Source organism: Lepisosteus oculatus, chromosome 4 (assembly GCF_040954835.1).
Source record: "Lepisosteus oculatus isolate fLepOcu1 chromosome 4, fLepOcu1.hap2, whole genome shotgun sequence".
In the NCBI taxonomy this organism is placed as follows: domain Eukaryota; kingdom Metazoa; phylum Chordata; class Actinopteri; order Semionotiformes; family Lepisosteidae; genus Lepisosteus; species Lepisosteus oculatus.
The window spans coordinates 43,262,088-43,284,829 of record NC_090699.1 but is presented as its reverse complement, the minus strand read 5'-3'; the positions used below and the strand labels follow the sequence as shown (position 1 = coordinate 43,284,829).

The window sequence follows — 22,742 nt, the reverse complement described above, 5'->3', positions numbered from 1 at the left end:
GTGCTTCCTTTTTCTTTAGCATTTTCTGTCATTTTGCTTTTTCTTCCTGCTGAAAGCCCGTTATGGCATTAGATAGCTTTGTCATTCATATTGCCTTCATGTACTGTATAAGATGACTAGAAGGAGTTGTGGTTTGCCCCCAAATTGTTAGTTATTTTGTTCAGTACCAAAGATTAGCAAGCAAATGAGTATGTCTAGATTTTTCTGAACTGAATAATTATCTTTGCATCCTAATGAATTTTGTTGATATACTGTATGTGTGTTATATGTATGACCTTGTTCTCTAAAAACATGGCTTTTCAAGGGTATTTTTCAGGATAAAATTATTGATTCCTGCACTTGCCAATTTGTCATTGCATACAGTATATCTTGACTATGTAAGGCCAGATCTGTAAAGGCAATGCAGATAAAAATGTAGGCTGTAGATCATTTAAAGACCTTTTTTAAAATCTAACATTAATATCGCTCAGAATTAACCTTAAAGATGTAAGAGCATTTTATATAAGAACAATATAGAACAATGAATCCAACTATGTGTGCACTTAGTATTGTATCTGTGCATATGCAGTACACACATTTCTAATATCAAAATATTAGAGAATATCTGCCCCAGATCCTATAATAACTGCAACATGACAGATGTCCATTAAGATAGTTCTTGTCATTAAAACCGCATTTGCTCTTGGTAGTTTTTTTTAACCGCTACCTACAGTAAATACTATCTAAATTAACGTTATCCAAGTTTGCTGTTGCCATTGAAGAAAGATATAAGATGTGAAGAAGAGTTTAACAGACATTCCAGGCTTAGAGTTATGTCAGGAAAGGGGGATAACTAACAAGGATTCCAGACGCCCTCCTTCTCAAGGAAGGAAACCTAACACTGACTTATTTGGCCAAAGTCTGTGAACTGTCTGAACACCGTGACCTCCCCCCATTACCATAATAATGAGCTACGTCAGAAGCATCAGAAAGGGGCTATATAAATTGGAAGTTTTGTACCGGCGCTTTGAACAATACTTCGGTTTTATTGTTCCTTGCATACAATAAAACTCATCTGTTTAACTTGATCTTGGGATCCCGAACTTATTTGTCTGTTACAACACCATCAAAAGGTAGAGGCAAACTCACAATATTGATGCATCATAAGAGGTCACCTACACCATCATTCTGTCTCATAATGCAGCATCTGAAGGAAAAGACCTGGTCTGGTACAAATTTATAATGCCCTGGGATTTTGGGTCAAGACACATTCTATGACATTACTACCCTGAAACATACTGTACCATTCTCTACTATTTTGACAAAATGATATCAAGTATATGGATGTAGGTATATTAATCTATTCAGTAGTTTGGTTAGACCCCAATTAATGCAAGAGAAGTACTGTATATGTAGAAATGTATTTGGGGAGGCTCATATAGAGTAGCTAAGGGAATATATAGTAGGCAGTTCCCCCTTCATTATTGCAGGGAGTGAGCTAGGCAGTTTGCTAGAAGCGGTGCTGATGCTGAGGTGAGGGGAATGTGAGACTGATACATGAAAGACTTATATGTGTATTTTAATGGAAGTGTGTGCGATTAGGATCTACCCTTCCTCCTGAATTTTACTTATAACTTGTGTTACGATTCCATAAAGTACATAATGTGATGCTACTAGAGGCACTGTCATCAAAGGGTGGTATTGTAGGAAGTGTATCCTAGATTTTACGGGTCTTTTTGACTGCACCAAGATGGCAGAATGGGATCTGTGATGTAAAACACTCAGAAGATGACACACGCAGAACAAGGCACACGTATCTACCTTCCCTGGGCAATACAAGTTGAGCCTCCAGAAAGAGGTTGTTCTGATCTCTAACCTAGAAAACAAAAAGTCACAGCATTCACTAATGCTGGCCTCTTGTGAGTATGAACTTGAAAGCTGCTCTAGTTAACCAGGGAGAACTACTGTATGCACACCATGGCACTAGGGTGGAACACAATACAAATTATTTTAAGAAAATAGAACCAGAGAAAAGAAACGATTAACTTAATAACTGGCAATTAGTGGATTAAAAGAAGAGATGCACAGCCCCCTGCTGCTACTTAGAGAGAGGGTGAGAGACATTGGTGTAGTAAAAAGAAATTCATTTCCTGAAGCTGGGGATCATACTGTACAAGAGGGTCGTACAGCAAGACAATAATCCTTAACATACAGTATAAGCAGATTTACAAGAGTATGCCTGCAAAAGAAGAAATCTCATATTTTGGATTGGCAGAGCAGAAGTCTAAATTCAATAAGATGACAATTGTTACTGTTAAAAAAAACAACACAACAGAATTTTGAAATGTGATTATAGAACTGTTAAATAGCAACGTGGTTTTTATTGTCCTTTGACCTGATGAAATTGTGAAAAATGTATCTTGGGTTAAAACTATCTTTTGAAACACAAAACATAATTTCACAAAAAGTGTGTTTGTTGTTAGACTTTTTGCTATCCTGCTCCCTTGAAACCCCATTTAGCACGTGACCTCTGAATTTTGCTAGTGTTCAGTCCCCTAATTGCTGGGTATTGATGGGTAGGTATGATTGCAGAAAGACTTATCCTTATAGAAGCCCAAGTCTCTTACGAGTCTTAAATAGCACTTCTCAAATATAACTAACCTTGGTCTGAAGTAACTGTAAACTGTACAGTAGTTGGGAACAAAGAAACCCTTAGAGCATGGAAACAAACAGAGCACCTTGCATTTGCATGAATGAGAATTCCCCACTGCTAATACAGCTCAATCATAGCAGCCCTGGTGTGTACCACATAAATAAGTTTTGGACCGCTGCTTTCCACTTAAAACTATAGGTCTAAAGGCAGTTAAGTGCCACATAATGTTCAACACAAAGAAATGGGAAACATTTAATGATGAAAATTCCTGTTCTCTCAGGAATACTATGGATCTGAATTTCTTTATCCTAGCCAACCATCAGACAAACGTTTTCCATATTTTTGGCATGCCTTTTATCCAACTGATACTCCTTATACAGTACCTGCTGGCCTGTGTTTGTCAACATTACAGTGTGAATTTGGACGATATATATAGAAAGGCAGCTCACAGAGGAATATTAAAGGATACAAAACAATGCAGATTGCACACACAGACACAACACAGGCAAGATGCTGCTGTCTTGAACAGGCAGATAATGATGAGAGAGGTTTGAGTTCTGGAGCTGTAGCCAGGGGCAGGGACTGTTTTCACTCTCAATTCAGGCTAAGAAAAAACTAAATGAGCCCCACAGAGACCAGGTGCCCTGTTATTATGGAATGCCTTTGGCTGCAACAAGCACAACACAGATTCGGCTTAACTAACAATTTACACAGCATAATACCTACACAGGGCTGAGCTCATTAAATTACTTGAAAATAGGTACAGTATGCACAGGAATCCAACAGGGATACCAGAATCTTGTTACCTACATGAAGACAACACTGGTTTCTTGTGACAGAAAAGAGTGCTCTGAGTTTGTCTGTGTGTGTGGCAGCTATGTTTGCCTATGTAAAATAGCCCTCTGTGCTTCTAAAAGCCTGGCACAGCTTTAGAAGATACCACACAGCCTGTGTTTTCTAAGTCTGCCCATAACATTTTACATAGAACACTGCCATGAGATATCTATGGTACAGTATAATGTTGTAAATAAATCAGGATTTGTAGGGAGTAAACAATGACATGAATCAAATTTTATAATGGTAATGATCATAGCTCATTACATTATAGCTTACCATTACAGACTTGGAACAATTGCCATGCTAGGCCATGATACTGCAGTGCTAGTAAATATCATGTAAGTCTTGAAACAATTGTTCTGCAGTGTCATTTACAGCCAATTTTTTTAAATCTAAATTCAACACTATCTATTTCACTAGCACTGTAGAATCTTTAAAGAAATGAGCAGATAATAACTCACACCACTTCTGTACTCATCAGTATTAGACTGAGGACATGAGTCAACACCTTTTTGTTACCCAATCAGTCTGTTTTACCGCAATTATTAAGTGTAAGCATTTAAAGTATTTTTCCCTGGAAGATTGGCTTCCTTTTAAGCATGTACTTCAAAAGAAACAGAAATCCAACAGAAACAGCTGTAGGGTAGTAGCTGTGTATGAGCACATGCAGCTGATCTGTGAACGAAAGAGACCTCAGCCCCTAACTAAATCCCTGTGAATTTCACAGGCCTAGTTTTTCATCTTGACCTAATCTTAACCTCTTGTTAATCTCTCCAATGAAACAAGTCAAAAGAAAAATTAAGTAACCAGCAAATTAAGAAATCTGCCTAATGAAGACATCTCCCTCAACATTGAGAGATGTTTGCTTATAAAGCATTTATCTTAACTGCAGTACACCAATAATTTTACAATGTTAAATGAAAGCTCACACAACAAGATCTCCCAATAAACACAGTATACATAAAAATATTGGATGGAGATAAATGAATTGGTGATGCAGTGACCTCATTCTTTATTGAATAGATAAAATTGTTTAAATTAGTTCCCCTGAAAAATTAATCAATTCAGCAATCCAATGAATAAAGGTTAAGCAGCCCAAAGCTGTGCAGATTCCAAGGAAAATCTTGAGACTCAAGACTGGGAATTGAGATGATTGGAGAGTGTTTGTTTACTAAATGTATACAATTAAGGCATTATCTATGAATATTGTATGTGATTTATGTCCTCTTTTCAGATGAGTACAGACCTTTTTGATAATCAGAAACACTCCATTGTGAGCATGCATACACACCCTTTTGAAAATCAGCAACACCTGTTTGTGATGGCATTTGAATAAGGTATTGGTTGCCACAGTTTGTGGTTATCTGTTAAAGTTTATTCCATTGCTGTCATGCCCCACACTCTACCTCGCAAACACCATTCCATTCCTGTCACAACCCACACTCTCCCTCACAACCGACGTTGCATTCCCAGAACCACTGTTTCACAATCTCATTCCTGATTCAACCCATCACATTCTCACATGCACCAGATTCCACAAATTCTCACTCTGCAACCAATTATCCAACCACATCCCACATGCTCACTATTGAGAACACTCTCTCTCTCTCTCTCTCTCTCTCTCTCTCTCTCTCTCTCTCTCTCTCTCTCTCTCTCTCTCTCTCTCTCTCTCTCTCTCTCTCTCTCTCTCTGTTGGGTGTCTCTGTTGGGTGTCTCTACAGTCCTTGACAATCAAGGGCTGCTTGTGATGTACAGGTACATTGTCCAATACCCCAGAGAGGCAAGGAAAAACTGAAGCTCTACTTTCTCTCCAGAAGAAAACATGAGATTTCTTTCATCAAAATAGTGGTGCTAAACTTACATAGTCAAATACTGTAGGTCTACTGGATTCCAGCAATGTTTGTAGCCATTTATACAGTATATCAAACAGTAGGAGAAGCCCATGACACCAGTGGCACACAATGTTCTTCAGTGCTCCCTTGCCAAACCCCATCTCCTAACTTACTTAAACATTGATGTTGCCACACTACTGGAACTATCCCAGTAATGAGTAGCTGAGCTGTTCTTCATATGGGTTATACAAGCTTTGATTTGGAATTGTCCTTGTCAAAGCCAGACAGTGTGTGACCTGGGGCTACTAGTTGGTTGTATAATCTTTAGGTACTTTAAGAACTAAAATGTAAACTTAAAAAGCACACTTTTGTGTTCTGAAACAATTATGTTTCACATTGCTATGTTGTCAAGTTCCTGTAACTGCTTATGCATCTTGGTTGTATTTTTTTGTTTCCTTGCTTCATTCTGACAAGATTTTAGTTTTAGGCTGTAAGTCCACCGCACTGATTCTCAATCTGTCAGCTTGTGAAGGTTGGAAGAAAAAATCCCTTCAACTGCTCTTTTTTCAAAATGAAATTTTGCTGGTGCCATTGTGTTTAAAATCTGCATACCTTCTCTATATAAAAAATTAATAGAGCAGTAGTCTTCACAATACTACCAGAGCTGTTGTATGCATCAGCCTTCATCATTACTATTTTCAGCAGGCTATGCTGATACACAAATCCAATCTTACAAATTTGTCTCTGTGAGTGCTCTGTTCTGTGCCCAGTATTTTGCTACAGTGCTGTTGTCATACAGCAATGGTTCTCATATAAGCCAAAGCCAAAAGATTGTCCAGCAATAAGCTCAACATGATCTTGGAGTAAGAAAGGACATGAAGCTAACAAAACTAGAAGGAGTGGAGCTTTCATTTTTCTAAGGAAAACAAACATACCCCTAGCCGCAGTAATGTTAATATATACAGTATGTTAAATGTGTAGTGGTCAATTTAAACTATAACAGTAGGGTACTGCAATGATTACAGGTGATAAATCTAACACTCCCATTTGCCCAGCTGACAAATACATAATTGTTATGCTTTTTTTTGCTTACAGATCTTAACTGCTAATCAAAATTGCCAATGCTTGTGCATCATGAGTGTGACAGAATGTTTGTGTGTGCATGGGAGTATCTTTTGGTAGGTCAAATGACCTTAGTGGTTACCATGGCTTCAGATGGCCGAAACAACAATGGATTTGCTTAACATATTGAGCAGAATTAGTATGGCTGATTATTCTGAGAGCAGTGCTGTGAGTGTGTAATGATTTCAATTTACAAGGTGAAAAGATAGCCAGTAGACAATTCCAAAATCTGCTTGAGGTGGTGTCTTTGTAAAAAACTTTTTACTGAATAAATTATCTAGTGGGTCCTTTTCTAATAAATGTGAATTTATAAATTTTGATCAATTAAGTTAGATCATAGTAACAGTGTTGGAGTGTGGAAGGCACAGTGAAAGTACAGCACATCAGTATAAAATAGTAGGAAACAAAGTGAAAGGAAAGCAGATTACTGTAAGATACAAAGGACACCCCATACAAAATCCACTAGTTTTATTGTTTACAACTATGTATCTACTACTGTCTGCTACTATAGCTTATTTTGGTAGTAGACCAACTATTAGTGTGAGTAAATTGTTAGTAAAATCTGGAACTTGATTTCTGGACCACATGATTCTGCCTATGTAATTTTATGTGCCACCATTTGCTTTATCTTTAACAGCATTTGTTTCACATTTCTTTAACATGCCTTCACAAAGACATTCAATAAAGCAATAACTGAAATAGTTGTAATTCTCAAAGTGGTGCTTGATGGTAGTACATTGTTTGCAAGGTGTCATGTACTGTACATGTACTAGCTAATATTCAGGAAACCTGCAGTCTAGTGAATAGTCAGTGTCAGCCAAAGGTGGATTGAGGTCCATGAGGCAGATTTCAATAGCTTTCAGCACCCAGAAAAATCCCTGGACCTCAATCTTTTTTAAATCTACTGCAGCCTGTCGAATGAGCAATTCAGTTTTATGTACTATTATCCTCATGACAACCTTAAACTGATGGTGTTCCTGTAAGAAGAATGGGATGAGATTGGGCAGCAACTATTTCAGAACCTTTGGGAATACATGAGACATCATGTACTAATTTGGACATATATTTGATAGCTTGCAGAGGACATCTTTTTTTTCTGTGGGGTTTCCAGATATTTAGGTGATATCTACTCCAATGACAATTCAGTGAAGGGTTGAAATGTGGACAATATATTTTGCTCCTTGGTCCAGGTTTTGATTTAATCAGGGCCTAATTAATGCCAATGGGTATAGGAAACTGTATCTCTGGTAGGCTTATAACATCTGCCTTAATATGTTCAGAATCATTAAAATCATTAAAACATAGCAAATGCTGAGATTCAATGTGATTCATTCATTTTTTTAAAAAAACATGTAGTTCTGAGGGATTAATTTTAATCAGTTTCTGAATGGAACTATACACCTGTCATTATCCTTGCATTTAACATAATACTTGGCCTTGTGACCTTCTCCACAGATCTATTTATACAGCTGTTCTGAAAAAGTTCAATTGGCCTGTATACGTTACCCTACTACATGGACAGTAATTAAGAGTGATATCCCTGATGTCAACTGGACCACTGAGCAGACAATCATGTCAAGGTTACAGTCTATGATGTGGTCTGGTCCTTGAAATTTAAACACCATTTACCCTTTTAAATTATTTAAAACTGACCCCCTTAAAGGAAATGTGTGGAAAACAAGTCAATCGAAGACATTGAAGACATTTGAGGGTACAAATGAGTGACAAAGATCATTTCTGAATCCAAGCCACTTCAGGTCAAAGCTTATCTTGGTTTCCATGGCATTAAACAGACATGAGAGCACATTAGATGGAAGGGATTCATATTCATATTGTATTTTTGTATTTCACCATCTGTTTGAAACTATTGTTGTTAAAAACCTAATGAACATACTGGTTAAAGAAACAAGCACAAGACTGCCCCCAGAACAGAATGCCAGTCCATCACAGGGGTCACCTCCACAGCAATGCTGGTCCCCATTTATAGAGCTGGGAGGAGCAGCCTGGGTAAAGAAACTTGCCTAAGGTACTGTACAGTACAACAGCAGTGTCTGTAGCAGGGTTGTGAACAACCACACAGTTAGAAATCCAAAGAATAACTGATTATGCTACACCACCACCCAAAAAGAAAGAAAATACTCTTTTATTATATTAATACATTTATATTCAAATAGGAGTTTAATGGATATAGCACCTCTTGAACTGGTTGATTCCAGTTGCTACTGATTAGCAGTAAATAAAGACAACTGCAGTGTTTTAAATGGTTTGTTGTTTCCTTGTGTGCCATGACTACTTTAAAATCACACTGTAATATGTTATGCTGTCATTCACTTCTGGTAACAATGAGTGATTTGAATGAATAAAATTACATAACAGTCAATCAAGAGATTTGGAAGTAAACATGAGACAAATATAACCTAAATATTTCTAAATTAATTAATTTTGAAGGAAAAAAAGAGTAATAAGGAACACTATCACACTCCCAGGGATGCAGAAATTCATCTGTATGCTTTTCTAAAAGAAAACAGAGTACTGTACAGCATGACAGATCTAGCAGTACAAAGGCCATCTTTCCTTTTGACATGTTTTTTTTTACCTTCTAAGCCAATACTATATCTGTTTCATAGCAAGTGAGGCTCAGTAGAATTATACACTTGTTAAAAAAGGGAGAAAACTATAGCTGGATAGACAAGAATCTATTGTTATGGAAACAACTTGTTCAGGTACAGTGATTTTTGAATTCCTGCTGCTTTTCCATAGGCATGACAGCTACATTTCTCCTAGTCACACTCAGTAAGTTTTACTCTCATTGTTTCTGGTGAATTTTCACACAAGACATGTTCTAGAGAAAGAGGGGCACACTGCAATCCGTTCAATGGATCTCATCATATTAAAAACAGAAATTGAGAAGACACTTTCATTGTCCAGGTTTCCAACAAGGATACGGTGTTAATATACAGTATGTGAGCTTTGTTCATGAGAGCTCTGTTTATACCATGAGAGCTTTGTTTATATCATCTCTATAAGATCTTCTCCATAACTTAGCTAAGAAGTTGAGGTCTTAGCTTCCAGTTTCCAGTCTATTTTTGCCTTCTTTATTTTATGTTTAGTCTTTTGTGACAAATGTATTATATCCACAAGTCAAGCTACAGTGTTTGCCAAAACTGTTTTTCATTGATCGTTGCTTATCATTTTAGTTTCATGTACTGTAAGTGTAGAGAATAAAAGAGAAAAGCAGAAGGGTAAAGATACCTGTTCTGCTCCAGACAGGACAGACTTGAGACCCACTTCACTGTTGCTGTACAACCATCATTCAATGTGAGCTACAAGCTGAAGTAGAGGTCAGTGCAAGGGGGCTCTATATCATGTTTTCTAGACTGCTTATGCTCATGAATGAGTGATGTCAAATGCAATTAGTGATGTACAGTACTTGACCTCCTGCCTGAAGGAGATCAGACAGCCTGGGGCTACCTGTCCATCTATACTAACCCTAAGACTACAGCACCACACTATTTAACTATTTTTTACCAAATCCACTATCCTTTGCCTATAGCTGCAACATCAAGTCCAATTAGTGCCATGCTGTTCTCTGTAGGAGAAGCTCCAGACACTGAGAAGGGGGGAGGGCTGTAATGTTTGAGCAGGTTGACTGGATATTAACATCACTACAGGACATGATGGAAATGGAGATGGACAATCTCAAGCACTACATTACCTTGCTTTGATGACTCAAGATCTAAAGCACCAACTGCGTGGTGATACATGCAAGTAAAGGTTGACTTTTTTATTCACCTGGTCTTTACATGTCATTTAATATGTTAACAATTTCATTAAGATGCACTTAATTAGCATGGAAACTATTCTTAAACACTGGAAATTCCTACATAATTTTTAAAATGTTTAATATCTCATATTCCGCAATGTATTCACAATCAATCATCATATATTATGCATTTAGTCATAAATTCCACCATGTGGAAATGAATACCAATTGCTACCTTGAAATAGAGCACTGTTAGTCTGGAATACTCAATCAAGTATCAAAAGACATACAGTATGGCCTCACATCCATCAGGCTACATGGGTGACCAAACCATTCCTTTGCCATTGGTACCAGGGTCTCATGCAAAAACGCTGTCAGCACATCACAATCTTCGAAGTCTCTACAAAAAGTTTTTGAACACTCATAACATTCACTTTTCAATGTATGATAGAATCTTGAATGAAAAAACCTGCTGTCTGGGGTTCACAGATACATGTTTTTGATAACATGATTTCGATTCATATTTAGCTCCTCTTAACACATACTCATAAAATATCACTAGGGTTTAGTTTGTATGACTTGCAAGTATATTATGTTTTGATATTTTAACAATTTTATACTCAATTTTAGTGTGAAACAATCCTTTGCTGTTCCCTGTACAGAACATGCTATTACAGCTTTAATTAGAAAAATTAAGAACTGGAAAAAAGAGAACTTGGAGCAAATTTAAATAGTGAAATCCTTGTGAAGGCTTGCACTGTAAATGTACTTTAGCTCCTTATGTTTGTCTTCTGTCTCTAACACTGGCCATAGTCTGTTTTGTCTTTTCTTTTTCATTTTATTTGTTAAACATCTTCATTAGCTTTAACAAGCTATGAAAAGATTTCCAGGTACTCTGATCTTTGTCAGTGTTTGGTTTTAAAACTCCATGAATGAAAAGAAATAAAAAATGTAATAGTTTTTTAGAATTGTTGGCACTTCATTTATTATGGTCTCATTTCAGTCCTTAGTGGCAGCTGTCCAAAACAACATATCAGTACACACAACATTCTCTGTAAAGGATTGTTATTTGTATGATGCATGGTTTCTTAAATGGTAGCATATTAGGGGAACCTGCATCTAAAAGTGTCCCTTTAGAAAGCAGTTTAGTCAGCAAACGGACGACCCCAATGTTACAATACATTCCCAACCCTGATTCTAGTCCAGAAGAATGTGCGCCTAACTTCCACTTCAAAATATAAGTACAATAGGAAGCCCTCTCTCGGTCTAACCTGTTAAAGCCAGTTCTACTAACCTTTCTTTTTTTTTTTTACCAGGGAGCAAGGCTGTTACTCACTATATGTAAGGATTTTATTTTAAACTATCCTTTAAATTTTACACCCTTTTCGAAAAACTGATTTCACTCTCACCAGACTGTTGACTGTTCAATTCTGAATGTCTTTTTATAGTTCCACATTGCTCACAGGTATAGCCGATTAATTGATTAATTGATTTCAGCTGAATCTCAATTTCAGATTCTCCTGTTTTGGGAATGTCTGTAACATTTGTATTCTCTCATATTCATGGATAAAGAAGAGATCTGTTTCATATCAGCAATGCATGCTATAAAGGCTTTCAGAGAAAAATGTGTTAGATTTAATCTAATTTCAATGCTTACCAATTACCAAAGATTGAAATGACATTCATGCAATGATAAATGTTTCCCACTAGTCTTTTTCCTTGTCATGCTCAGACTTCTTCTCTTGGGATGTTCATTGCCTACTTTTCATAAGAGGACATGAGGTACAACAGCACTACACCAGACTTCTCAAATAACATATGCTTTGAGCTGCTTGCAGATCATAATATCTTTTAATTCTGAAAACAGTTGCTTCGGCTTTGGCATTTAATTTGATGAATTTCAATTATTTTGTCAATTTGTTTCCCATAATTACATTTTGTAGGAATGTCTTTAATTTCCCATGACTTACTAAAATATTGCAAAGCCTTTGTATAATACGGAAAAGCTAAAATTATCTGTATTTCTCTTATTCTAAATATTGTTTTTTTGCTGCCTTTTTTCCCCCCAAACACTGAAAGTGGCACACATTTGTTGCTTTACTTTTAGGTAAGGAAAAAATAGTTCTCTTAGTTTACTTCAACAGCGTAAGAGTTTTTTTGACTGTAGCAGGTCCCCCAGCAGTGTAGTGGAGTGTAGTGGAGGAACACCTATCCACCCTTTAGTCGAGTGGAATATAAAGATGCAGGGTTTTCTGTGGCCAGTCTGAGACCAGACCAACCTTGTAATATAATCACCTTCCCTCCCTAATCTGGTCCATAACCTCCTTTGCCTGCTTATTTCCTATTGTTGTCAGAACCACAACAGTTTGCACCAGCAGATCCACCCTAAAGCTCTCACCTCATGGCCCAGTGGATCCTCAGAGAGGGGGCTCACTGAGGGTACAGTAGCTACAGTATATGATGTGTCCATCAGGAAAGCAAACCATGCTTCTCCCTTCACTTGTCTAGAATTAACCTATTTTCTCATTCTCTACCCACTAGGAGATACCAGTACTATTTAACTGTATTTTGTGGGGGTGAATTCTAAGTCAAATGAAGAGTACTGAACTTTCAGTACTCACTTCAGTGCCAAAAGTATTGCTTTGAGTCAAAGTTGGTCTTCACAAAGATACCCTTCTCCTGTGTCCTCTGCCAATTTAAAGTAAAACCTAATTGGAAAAAACTGCAGCAGCTCCTTCTGTTGCACCTGTGTGCAAATGCCTTCAATTACTTCCTTCTCTAAATTGTCCTTAGCACAGCCTCCAGTGGCTTAAACTGACAAGGGCAGCTCAGATAGACAGCTGCTCTTTTATAGTTCCCAAGAGCAAAACTAAATTACAAAGGATGGTTTATGATATGAAAAGGATATAGCTGACTGATAAAACCAAACATCTGACATGATGAACCTACTTTAGTAACTCTGAAGGACAGCACGTATGCGCAGACACAGTGATAACCATACATGGGATTTTATGGGATTTATATAATTTAACTTTTTTTATCAAAAAGCAATTAAATATATATTGGAGGAAGTATTAAAAACAGACAGCAGACAGTTTGCATCAAGTAACTTCTTTGAAGAAAATTTAAAATGATTTGCGGAAAGTAGTTATTACTTGCAAATATTTAATCATAAGTAAAGTTGCTGTAATACTGTAAACACTTCATAAATATGTAACTGTAACAGACAGCAGCCTAATTATTATGGTGGAGCCTTGACTTTACTAACCTTTCATCAATAAGCAGTTGGATATGCCTCTTTTAACAGAACATTTTTCAAAAGGTAATGAGCCATCAAAGATCATTTTTACCAGGCCTAGGACAAATTAATTATTTGATAACTCAAAGCTAGCATTAAATGATTTTGAAAAAAAAAGTAATTTGTCGCATGTTGTCTAAGAATGAAATCTTCCTTTAAAACTCAAGTTAACTTCTTGAAATTACTCTTTTTCAAGTAAGTTTCATTTGATCAATGAATTGAAACAAAACAGTATGTAAATATTTTTTCAAGCAGGTCAGGTATTTATTAAGATTGAAATACCTTCATAAATTATTAAATGGCCTGTTGGAAATGTTGATACTTGACATTCTCAATAGGTAACTCAAACAGTTGACTATTTATTGATGTTAACTGCTTTAATGTCGAGTTTTTAAGTTAATAAACATTGTGGAAGATACCGTGCCTGTCTTAAATATGAGGAGCTTTACACCGAAATATATCAAGATTCACATGGTACTTCTGGTTTTAGTGTACTGAATATAAATGTAAAGTGAACAAAAGACTTCAGGAGAAAACTATACAGAGGACAATACTACTGTTGTGCAGAAATATCCGCTTCCAAATTTCATGTTTACCAACCTTGGTTTATTAACTTCAAAATATAAAAACATCTTTTTATATCCACTTCACTAAGTATTCCCGTGTGCATATTCTGACATACTAAACCTTTACAAACACACAATTATTGATTACTATTTACAAAGAGAAGAAAGGTGTTTTCAGGGCTGTTTTGGAGGGCCCACCACTACACTTCACACCCCACCACCCGTCTGACTCATCTGTTACAAATGTGTAGTATTTTCCTCAGAAAACATCCTCAACCACAATGAGTCTATTTTAACACTTGGAGTATATACAGTACATAACCTGTCTACTCACAGGTCAGGACTGAAAGCCAGAAGTTACTGTTGGTTAACCAGACTGAAGATGCAGACTCCTATACTAGACCAGGGGTTCCCAACTCTATTGCTGTGGACCCACACACCTACTGGTTTTCATTGCAGCTAAGCTTTCATTTAAGAAATTCATTATTAGCCTTAAGGTAGCCATTAACTGTATTCAGTATTCAGTATTCACTGGAACTTTCTAACTGTTTTCAATATCTTAACATCTTAATGGATAACAGTATTATTACATTTCAAAAGTGATTTAAGATTTCCAACTGTTAAGTATATATCCAAAAAAACTTAGGTTCAACGAGGCAATATGTTTGTTCAATTAAGAGGTCAGCAAAATAAAGAGCTCAACAACCTGAAGACTTTTTATCCATTTGAGGGTGTGTGTGTTTTATATTTATGTTACTCAAATAACCAGTGGTTGAAAATATTTTAATAGTAATATCACAATATAAATTGTAAGAATACAGTAATTGTTTATAATAGAAACAAGTACTAGTCAGCTTTAAGGTTTAAAATGGAACAGTGCTGCATTCATAGAAAATACCCTCAGCAATCAATAAACAGACCTTTGTCTCCTTTGTAGGAGTGAAATCCATTTTTTAAATACAAAACAAACTACTGTTACAAAAACCTGTTCAACCAAAATTAGTTCTAGCTATGGTATGTCATTCCTATCATCACTGTTGTTGGAGCTTAAATCTACAGAACAGTACAATGCCCCGCTGATGGCTGCCTTCCAGACATCTCTTGAGAAGATTCTTCCCCTGTGAACAAATCTCTCTGGATGCATGGTATCCATAGCAGTTCCTGACAATCACGGCCCATCACGTGCCCTGTAGAGTATAGAGAACTACAGCTACAGCTCCCACGCAAGTAACAGACCTTCTAAGAAGAGTCTGACCCACTTGCCTATTGGAAAAGCCATGTGTCCTCAGGCCTTGCTTTGTCAAAATTAGCTGCCAGGCGCCCTCCATGTCTCAGCACCTGCAGCCTAACTGGAGCTAGTGTTGAGTATTACTTGCAGAAACTTCATGGCAGCGCGGTGTTCTGTGAATGATTATATGTTTGAAACTCTAACCATTGTCAAATCCAATTAGCCCAATAAAAAACAAAATAATTAAAATAAGAATTAATTATTTAATTAATTATTTGATTATTTAAGTAGTGTCTGTCTGCTCAATTTTCTAATGACCATGTACTGTATCTTCTGCTGACCCTTTCTGCTTGTGTTTCTTATGCATTTATTCTGCTATTCTTATAACTGATTTTTCTTTTTTACACCTACTGTAAAATGCTTTGAGATTCTACTTTTAAAGGTACTCTATAAAAAAACTTAAAGTTAATGTAGTAAGTTTAAATTGCAATTCAATGGAAGTATTTTAATGTCTTACTAATATACAGTACAGTATTGCTTTTCTAAATGTTTCTTTCAATACCTGTGTGTTTATAAAGCACCGACTTTAACACTCCATACAAAAAATACATGTCACATTACTAAAAGAGCTCTATGATTCTTTCCATCTAAGGCAGGGAAACCCAGCCTGGTCCTAGTGAGCAGATGTGCTTACAGTTCTTCATTACATCCCGGCTCTTAATTGCCACTATTTACTGGCATTTAACTGAACCAGTTTATCTGCATTTCCCAATTTGGGAGTTGGAGTTTTAAATCGACTTACATTATGAAACGTAATGGGCTGCAGCACCTCCGGACCAGTATCCAGAATCAGATGCTGTGATCGTGATTTCTGTAAAACTCTTTGAGAAGCCACCATTAAAGGGGCTATATAAAATAAAGTTGTTTATTATTATTATTATTATTATTATTATTATTATTATTATTATTATTATTATTATTATTATTATTATTATTATCATCATCATCTATGTCTAAGCCAACTTTTTATTCGGATTTTGAATCGACAACTTCAGATGTGGAAATACTGAAATATTTTTCTTTTTACTGTACAGTATGTCTGCCAAAGTTTGGAATCAGCAAATTTCAATCAATGCATATCAGCTCTACTAAAGGCAGAAAAAGGATTGTAGATTGCAAGCTTTTTTAAATGTCCGTTGTCATTATTTTCTGCTTCTTCACAATGAATAACCCAATAAAAAACCTAAGTGTTGGATGGGCACAGCTCTCATTTTAAATCTCTGGTGACATGGTAGGTGTCACTTATGCAGGACAAGTAAAATAAATCCTGTTTGAAACTTTTGCACTCTTTAGACTTTGGAGCCTGATCAGCTCTCGTGCCAGAGGACTTTACTGGTTAAACCACTCCCTTGACTTCTGATTCATTGATCTTTTAATCAAACAGTTACAAAAAGCTTTTAGAGCACTCTGGCATGGAATAAGATGGCTTCCCCCTTTCTTGACAATTCTCATCTGCACTCTAGCAGGCTACCACAGTGGTTTCCTTTACATATACAGCAGGGTGTCGCAAGAACTTGTTTGTAAAAGCACAAAAAAGATTAAACAAAAGAGAGAGATAAGAATATGTTTCAGTAATCCCTGCTTATTAGCTCTCCAAAACACAGAAGCACAATCAAGTCCTTACAAATAGGCTGCTCAATCTAAACAATTCCTGGAGATGTTGAAAGCAGTGTTTAAAAATCATGGTTTAATGTCATTTGACAGAAACAGACCTGCTGGTAAAAAAAAATATCCCTGCAGTTTCTATCGACAGGTGACAAAGCCGTATATCAGTATAACTGTATATCTAGATATTTTAGCAACACACAACACAAGGGCCTACGTTTTGTAAAGTTTTAAAAGAATTTACTCATAATTACAAAACTAATTGCTAGTTAGTCGAAAATAAAAGCAATTTTACTCCTTTACTTCATTTTAGCTGTTGTAGGACTTTACATTCCTCTTTGGTTGGTATTATTTGCGTGGTCAGCTACTCTTATAATTTATCATGACATACCATGACAATACCATGTGCAAGTCCATTGTTGTTATTACAAGGCAAGGCCACATATTTGGTTTGTAATTTATAGCAGATGAAATTGTGGCTTAAGTATCTGTGTATCTGCGATGAGGCACTGTAGAAGGGGAAAAATCATCACCTACAGTATAAAACATACTGTATAGGTCAACAGAGGACAGCAATATCCATATTCATAGGAAGTTAAGCTGCTTTTTAACTAGCTATGTATTTATTTAAAATAAAATAAACATATCACCACATCCGGTAAATCTCAGAAATTTAAAATAATTGTACTTTACATTCAGTTTATTATCCTGTACATTAACATTTCCTCAAATATATTGCTAAAACAATTCCATACTGTGTAAATGTTAGTGAAGTATGAAAGGCTTGTCAGGGTCAGGTTCTAGGATTGTGGGGTTCAAATTTAGTATCTTATTTATATCTGAAAAAAAACTATATTAATTTAATTACATTACATTACAAATACATTTCATGTAAGTGTGTATGTTACAAGGCAAATATAAAAAACTGAATTTCAGGAAACGTAAACCTTAATTTTAAATACTGTAGGTGAATCCACTAGACGGATAGTCGAGGCTTATTCTTACTATCCAACATGTATTTAATATTTAAGTTTATGTGTGAAAACCCTTTCTTAAAATACTTCATTACTTTAAGCTGAATAAGTATCTGCATATACGGTACTGTTTGTACAGTATAGTGTATATACAGACCTTCATTGGTGATGACTACAAATAATTGAATTTGCCTTTAGAGAAAAAGATGGATTTTGCATTTTAGCAAACATTTCCCACTGGAACTTTAAATCATTTTTTGGAAGTGAAAACAATTTTACCCTGTCTTCATTATTCCCTTGTAACCACTAATACAGCACTGGCAGACCATGTTTTCACAAATTAGTGTCTCCACTGAGAAACTGGCGGTTAAGTATGGCAGGGTATGTAAAGAAATATTTCCCAAACCAAGCAATTTCTCATAAAAGAGAAATTGAAAGCTACTGCATACTTCAAACTGAGTTACTGGCTTTTGATGGCTGTATTCAGACTACTGAAGGCTGTCTAAGATGCAAAGATCCCAGGAGAATGTTGGAGTGCTTTCTGTTAAGTGGAACATTTTGCATGCTAGCTTTTCCCCCAGGGGGCACTACACAGCAGCACTTGAGCCTGCCTGACTTGACCTGCTTTATGATGATGGTGCTTGTCATCCCATGTTGAAGGGTTAAACTGTCCAACTCAGTTTGCCAGCACAACTTTCCCTGAGTGCTGGCATATTCATACCCTTGGAAAAAACAGAGTTAGCCTGCCAGTGAACTTTGCTTTTGGCAAATGCTTCCTCATTTGAAAGCTAGCTCTATATCAGTGAAGATGGAAATCAAATAAAAAAGTTGAGCTGTCATGCAAAGCGTAGGGTCTGGGCTGTCTTTGTAAGCTCTGAAGGCAATGGCTCTTGTTTAGCAGAGCTGGTTTACCCAAGGGCACAATTTGCAGAGGTTTTGGGGAAAGGAAAAAATGACACAGCAGCTGGAATACAAAGAAAACAAAATCAGATGCATGCAATCGGTCCTTGGCCAGCTCTGTCAGACTGAAAAGCTTGCTTCTGATTTGACAACACGTCAGGTAATTACACAGCACTCTGCTACGCTTCTCTGCTGGGATGGGGTTTTGCAATTAGCTCAATGACTGCTGCTGCATTTTGCAATGTGTTTCATTGTTGTGTTTTTGTTTCCTAGCTACAGGGCCTTGTTTGTACACCAAATGAGGAAGATAAGAGAGAAGGCATATTGAGCATATTGAGTGTCACTGATGTATGGTGGAAATGAAAAGTACCTCAGAATTTTAAACAGATCTGCCTTTATTTGTAGTAATGTTTTCATTCCGTGATTTTTTTAACAAAGCAAACTTTCCTTGTGACAGTGGGAAGTTCCTATGATGCTCTAGCCTATTTATACATATTTTCAGGCCAGTTATTAAAAACAATCTAGAAAAAGCTTAAAGATATTATATCATTTGAAAACTCTCTCTGTAGAAAAGTATAAACTATAATTAGTTAGCTGATACAACTGCACCAAGTTATCTAACCATATTGTCAAAGCAGACAACCTAACTTCTATATATAGGAAAATTGGATCAGTTAACTAGTATTAACCAAATGATCAACATGAGCCTGGAATTAGCTTTTTTTTTCTACCCTAGTAATTTGGAAGACTCCAGCTGTTAATCAGTTCTGCATACACTGCAACAATCTTACCAGAATAAGACATACAGAAGGCTTCATAAAAACCAAAAAAGCAAATAACAGAGACAAGCATTGGGTGGAGAACTGATGCAGCCTTTCAGATAACACTGAAACCGCATCTGGTTGCGGATTGTAAGCAAATTGCAATACATTTTTTGCCATGGTAATGAAATTCCTGCACATCTTGAAGCCATCCAGCATTGCTCAGACTTGCGGAATCTCAGTCACAACCCAGCAGATGACATTGTCCAGATCTGAAAAACTGATCTCCGGATTGCAAGATTCAACCTGCTCCATAAAAAGAGGCATTTAAAAGTTGAGTCATATGGAAGCCCCCAGGTTTCTGTGGGAGTTTGTGAATTTCTTAGCTGTCTAATAAATCATGTGAAAAGAACAAGCATCATGATTGCAATAGTGGGATACAGTATATTCTGGTGGAAATATGGTATGGTTCTGGCCTGCATTGTCTGAGTGAATAAGGATGGAGAAGTAATTCTGTTTGAGATGTAATTCCTTTTATAGACTTTTCGACATTAATATTTTTTGCAAAAGCAATATGAAAAAAGCCAAAAAATCTGATATCTGCAGATTTCAGATGAGCAGGAATGTTTTTTTCACAGGAATGGTTTGGAATTTTCTGTGTGGGCCTGCAGACTGCAAGTGAATGTCAATGGTTTTTTGCCTTAGTAATGAAATCCCGGCAGAACCTTCTACTTTTAGAAAGCAAATTCCTGGTTAGTAATGAGAGTGGCAAAGAACTGGACTGTGGAGCTAGTGGGTAATGATAGGTCACAATCTTGACAGTAGCATAATGGAGTAGTTCTAGTGCCAAGCTGCAATGGATCACAATGTCTCCATTGTTGAAAAACAATGTTTGGTTGCAAAGTGGAATGAAGTTGATCTAAAATGTTTTGTGTTCATTACATTAGACCATTTGCTTAAAAAAATCACAAAACAGCCGTGCTGTGATGCAACAGATTTTCCACAGCTGGTTTGAAAAGTGAACAGGAACAGGAAAAAATTGTGAATTGTGGGCTTGGGTACTCATAAAGTTATTTGGCATTATTGCAGCTCAATACTGAAGAACTGAACAGAAAGTAAATAGGAAATAAGAAGTATTCAATGAACAAGAACATTCAGAAACCAGAGACTGGGATTGTGTAACTTGCCAAAAGCCAGTCTTCCACATTTTGTATTACATGGAATTTTCTGGCTAGAATGTGCTGCATTGTAGGGTCAGTTTGTTGTTTTGTTTTTTTACAGTTGTAGTAAGTAAAAACTTTGAGGCTGGGTTTTAGTGAACAGAACAGAAGATGACCTGTGCAAATTAACTCTTCCTGTGCTCCCCTATTATTAGTTTTTCACACCTGGCACTATCCTGCTTTAACATTAATTGTGTGAAGACGTGAATCCCATCTGCAGTTTTGCAACTTTTTGAGGCAGTGTATTTGTATCAATTTTTCAGTAACAAAAAACATGTTGAACTTGGCTGGATGGGTTATCATTAACCAGAATGTATTAAGTCTTCCATTTCTTAGCTGTTTCGTGTATTATGCTAGGAAATATTATTTTCGTATTCCTACTGTACATGAACACCTTATTCTGTAATATTGATGATGTTTTCACTTTTTTATAGCGTGTTTGTGTATATGTGTGTATGCAAAGGGACCTGGTCAGTATACAGTATATTTACAAAGGTAAAATGTCAAGACCAATTTCGACATCAAACCAAACATAGAAAACATTTAATAGACTAGGAGTGAAAATGTTGCTATCCCCAGCCTTTCCAAGACTTCTATCTTTAAATCAGTTATAGAAGAGTAGGTATTCCTTTCCACCTGTCAGACAAGGAAACTGTAAGTGTCATACTTGGGTCAGACAAGATGGAGTCTGTCTTCGGCAGAAACTGGTCACAACGCACTCCTTGGTACCCCTCTTTACACCTGTGAGAGAAAAACAAGGAGAAGATGTGTTTACAACCTCAAGGTCACATGATATAGTAGAAGTATGGTAGTAAATAGTTTACTATACATTATATAAAGAGGGGAAAACAGTTCTTTTAGACAGCCATATTCTGTTGGTAGCCAATATGAAGACATCTCATCTTTTGACCTAAAAAGACAGTAAGGCAAGAAAGACAGGAAGACACAGCGTGGCCAATGATGAGAGAGTATAGTATTTGAAGCAGATTGTGCAAACTCAAAATGAAATGTATTTAGGACATTAAAATTAATATCCTTACACTTATGAACAGTGCCATGATCTTTTAATGAACCAATAGTCAGGACCTTCATTCAATGTAAATGGTGGCTCCTCCTACTGTAAAGTAAAATATTACCTAAGGAAAAAGATTCTGTATCACAATAGGCATCCCTCTTCTTAAGGGCACTCCAACCCTTTCATATTTTAGTTGATTTTGTGCTCCTGTTTTGTCTTCTTATTGAAACCTGGTGCTCTCACTATTCCCGGCTCAGCATTGGGAGATGGACGTCCGGGATCCCACCTACCAGCGGGTCTAGGAGAGACCTGATGGCATAGGCTTTATCATGCCGTCCTGACCATCTGAGTCCGGGGCTCGGCGCGCCTGGCCTCATTACCCTTGGTAACGGATCATGTTCCGGATTTTAACTTTTGGACTGCACCCCGGATTCCTCCCTTTGGACTGTCTGTACCCGTTTGCCCTTGCCACGTTCCCCAAGCACCAGATCACTATCATCAAGCCCCCCTGTCTGTCTACCCCTCTAATCCTGCTGTACCTTCCCCAGATGTCTTTCTCCACTTACTGTACTTCCGGATTATACCATCTGCATAGGGTCCTGAACTATGCTTTGCGGGAGCCTTACATTCTGTATGTGTGGATAGAGTTAATTATAAAATCATTTACTGTGCTAAAATGCCCTACTAGTAATTAAATGAATAATGAAATAAGCAGCCTGGACAGGGTGATAATATAATACAAAACCAATCATAAAATAAAGCAGACACAAATGTTGTGTTAGCTTGGCCTTGTTCATCATCATACAGGGCCTGATGTGGACATTCATGCAGAAGACTATTAATTTGTGGATGCAGACATTTTAATGAAGTACAATTCTTCTACTATATAACTGGGAGACTTGCTAATTTTGGTAGAATACATCTCTGTG

At 36.7% G+C, this 22,742-nt stretch overlaps 1 protein-coding gene and 1 long non-coding RNA gene across 2 annotated transcripts in view; one reads left to right on the top strand and one right to left on the bottom strand.

Moving 5' to 3' along the window:
- LOC102690192 (pro-neuregulin-3, membrane-bound isoform) overlaps positions 1–22,742 on the bottom strand; it is a 424,542-nt gene that overhangs the window by 66,082 nt on the left and 335,718 nt on the right. The window contains exon 3 of the mRNA XM_015347880.2: positions 21,466–21,539. Within this exon, the coding sequence (XP_015203366.1) occupies positions 21,466–21,539 (74 nt within the window). The remainder of the gene's footprint in view (positions 1–21,465; positions 21,540–22,742) is intronic.
- The window catches only part of LOC138238428 (uncharacterized), an 87,679-nt gene continuing 83,671 nt past the window's right edge, over positions 18,735–22,742 (top strand). The window contains exon 1 of the long non-coding RNA XR_011189457.1: positions 18,735–18,977. This is a non-coding gene — a long non-coding RNA (uncharacterized lncRNA). The remainder of the gene's footprint in view (positions 18,978–22,742) is intronic.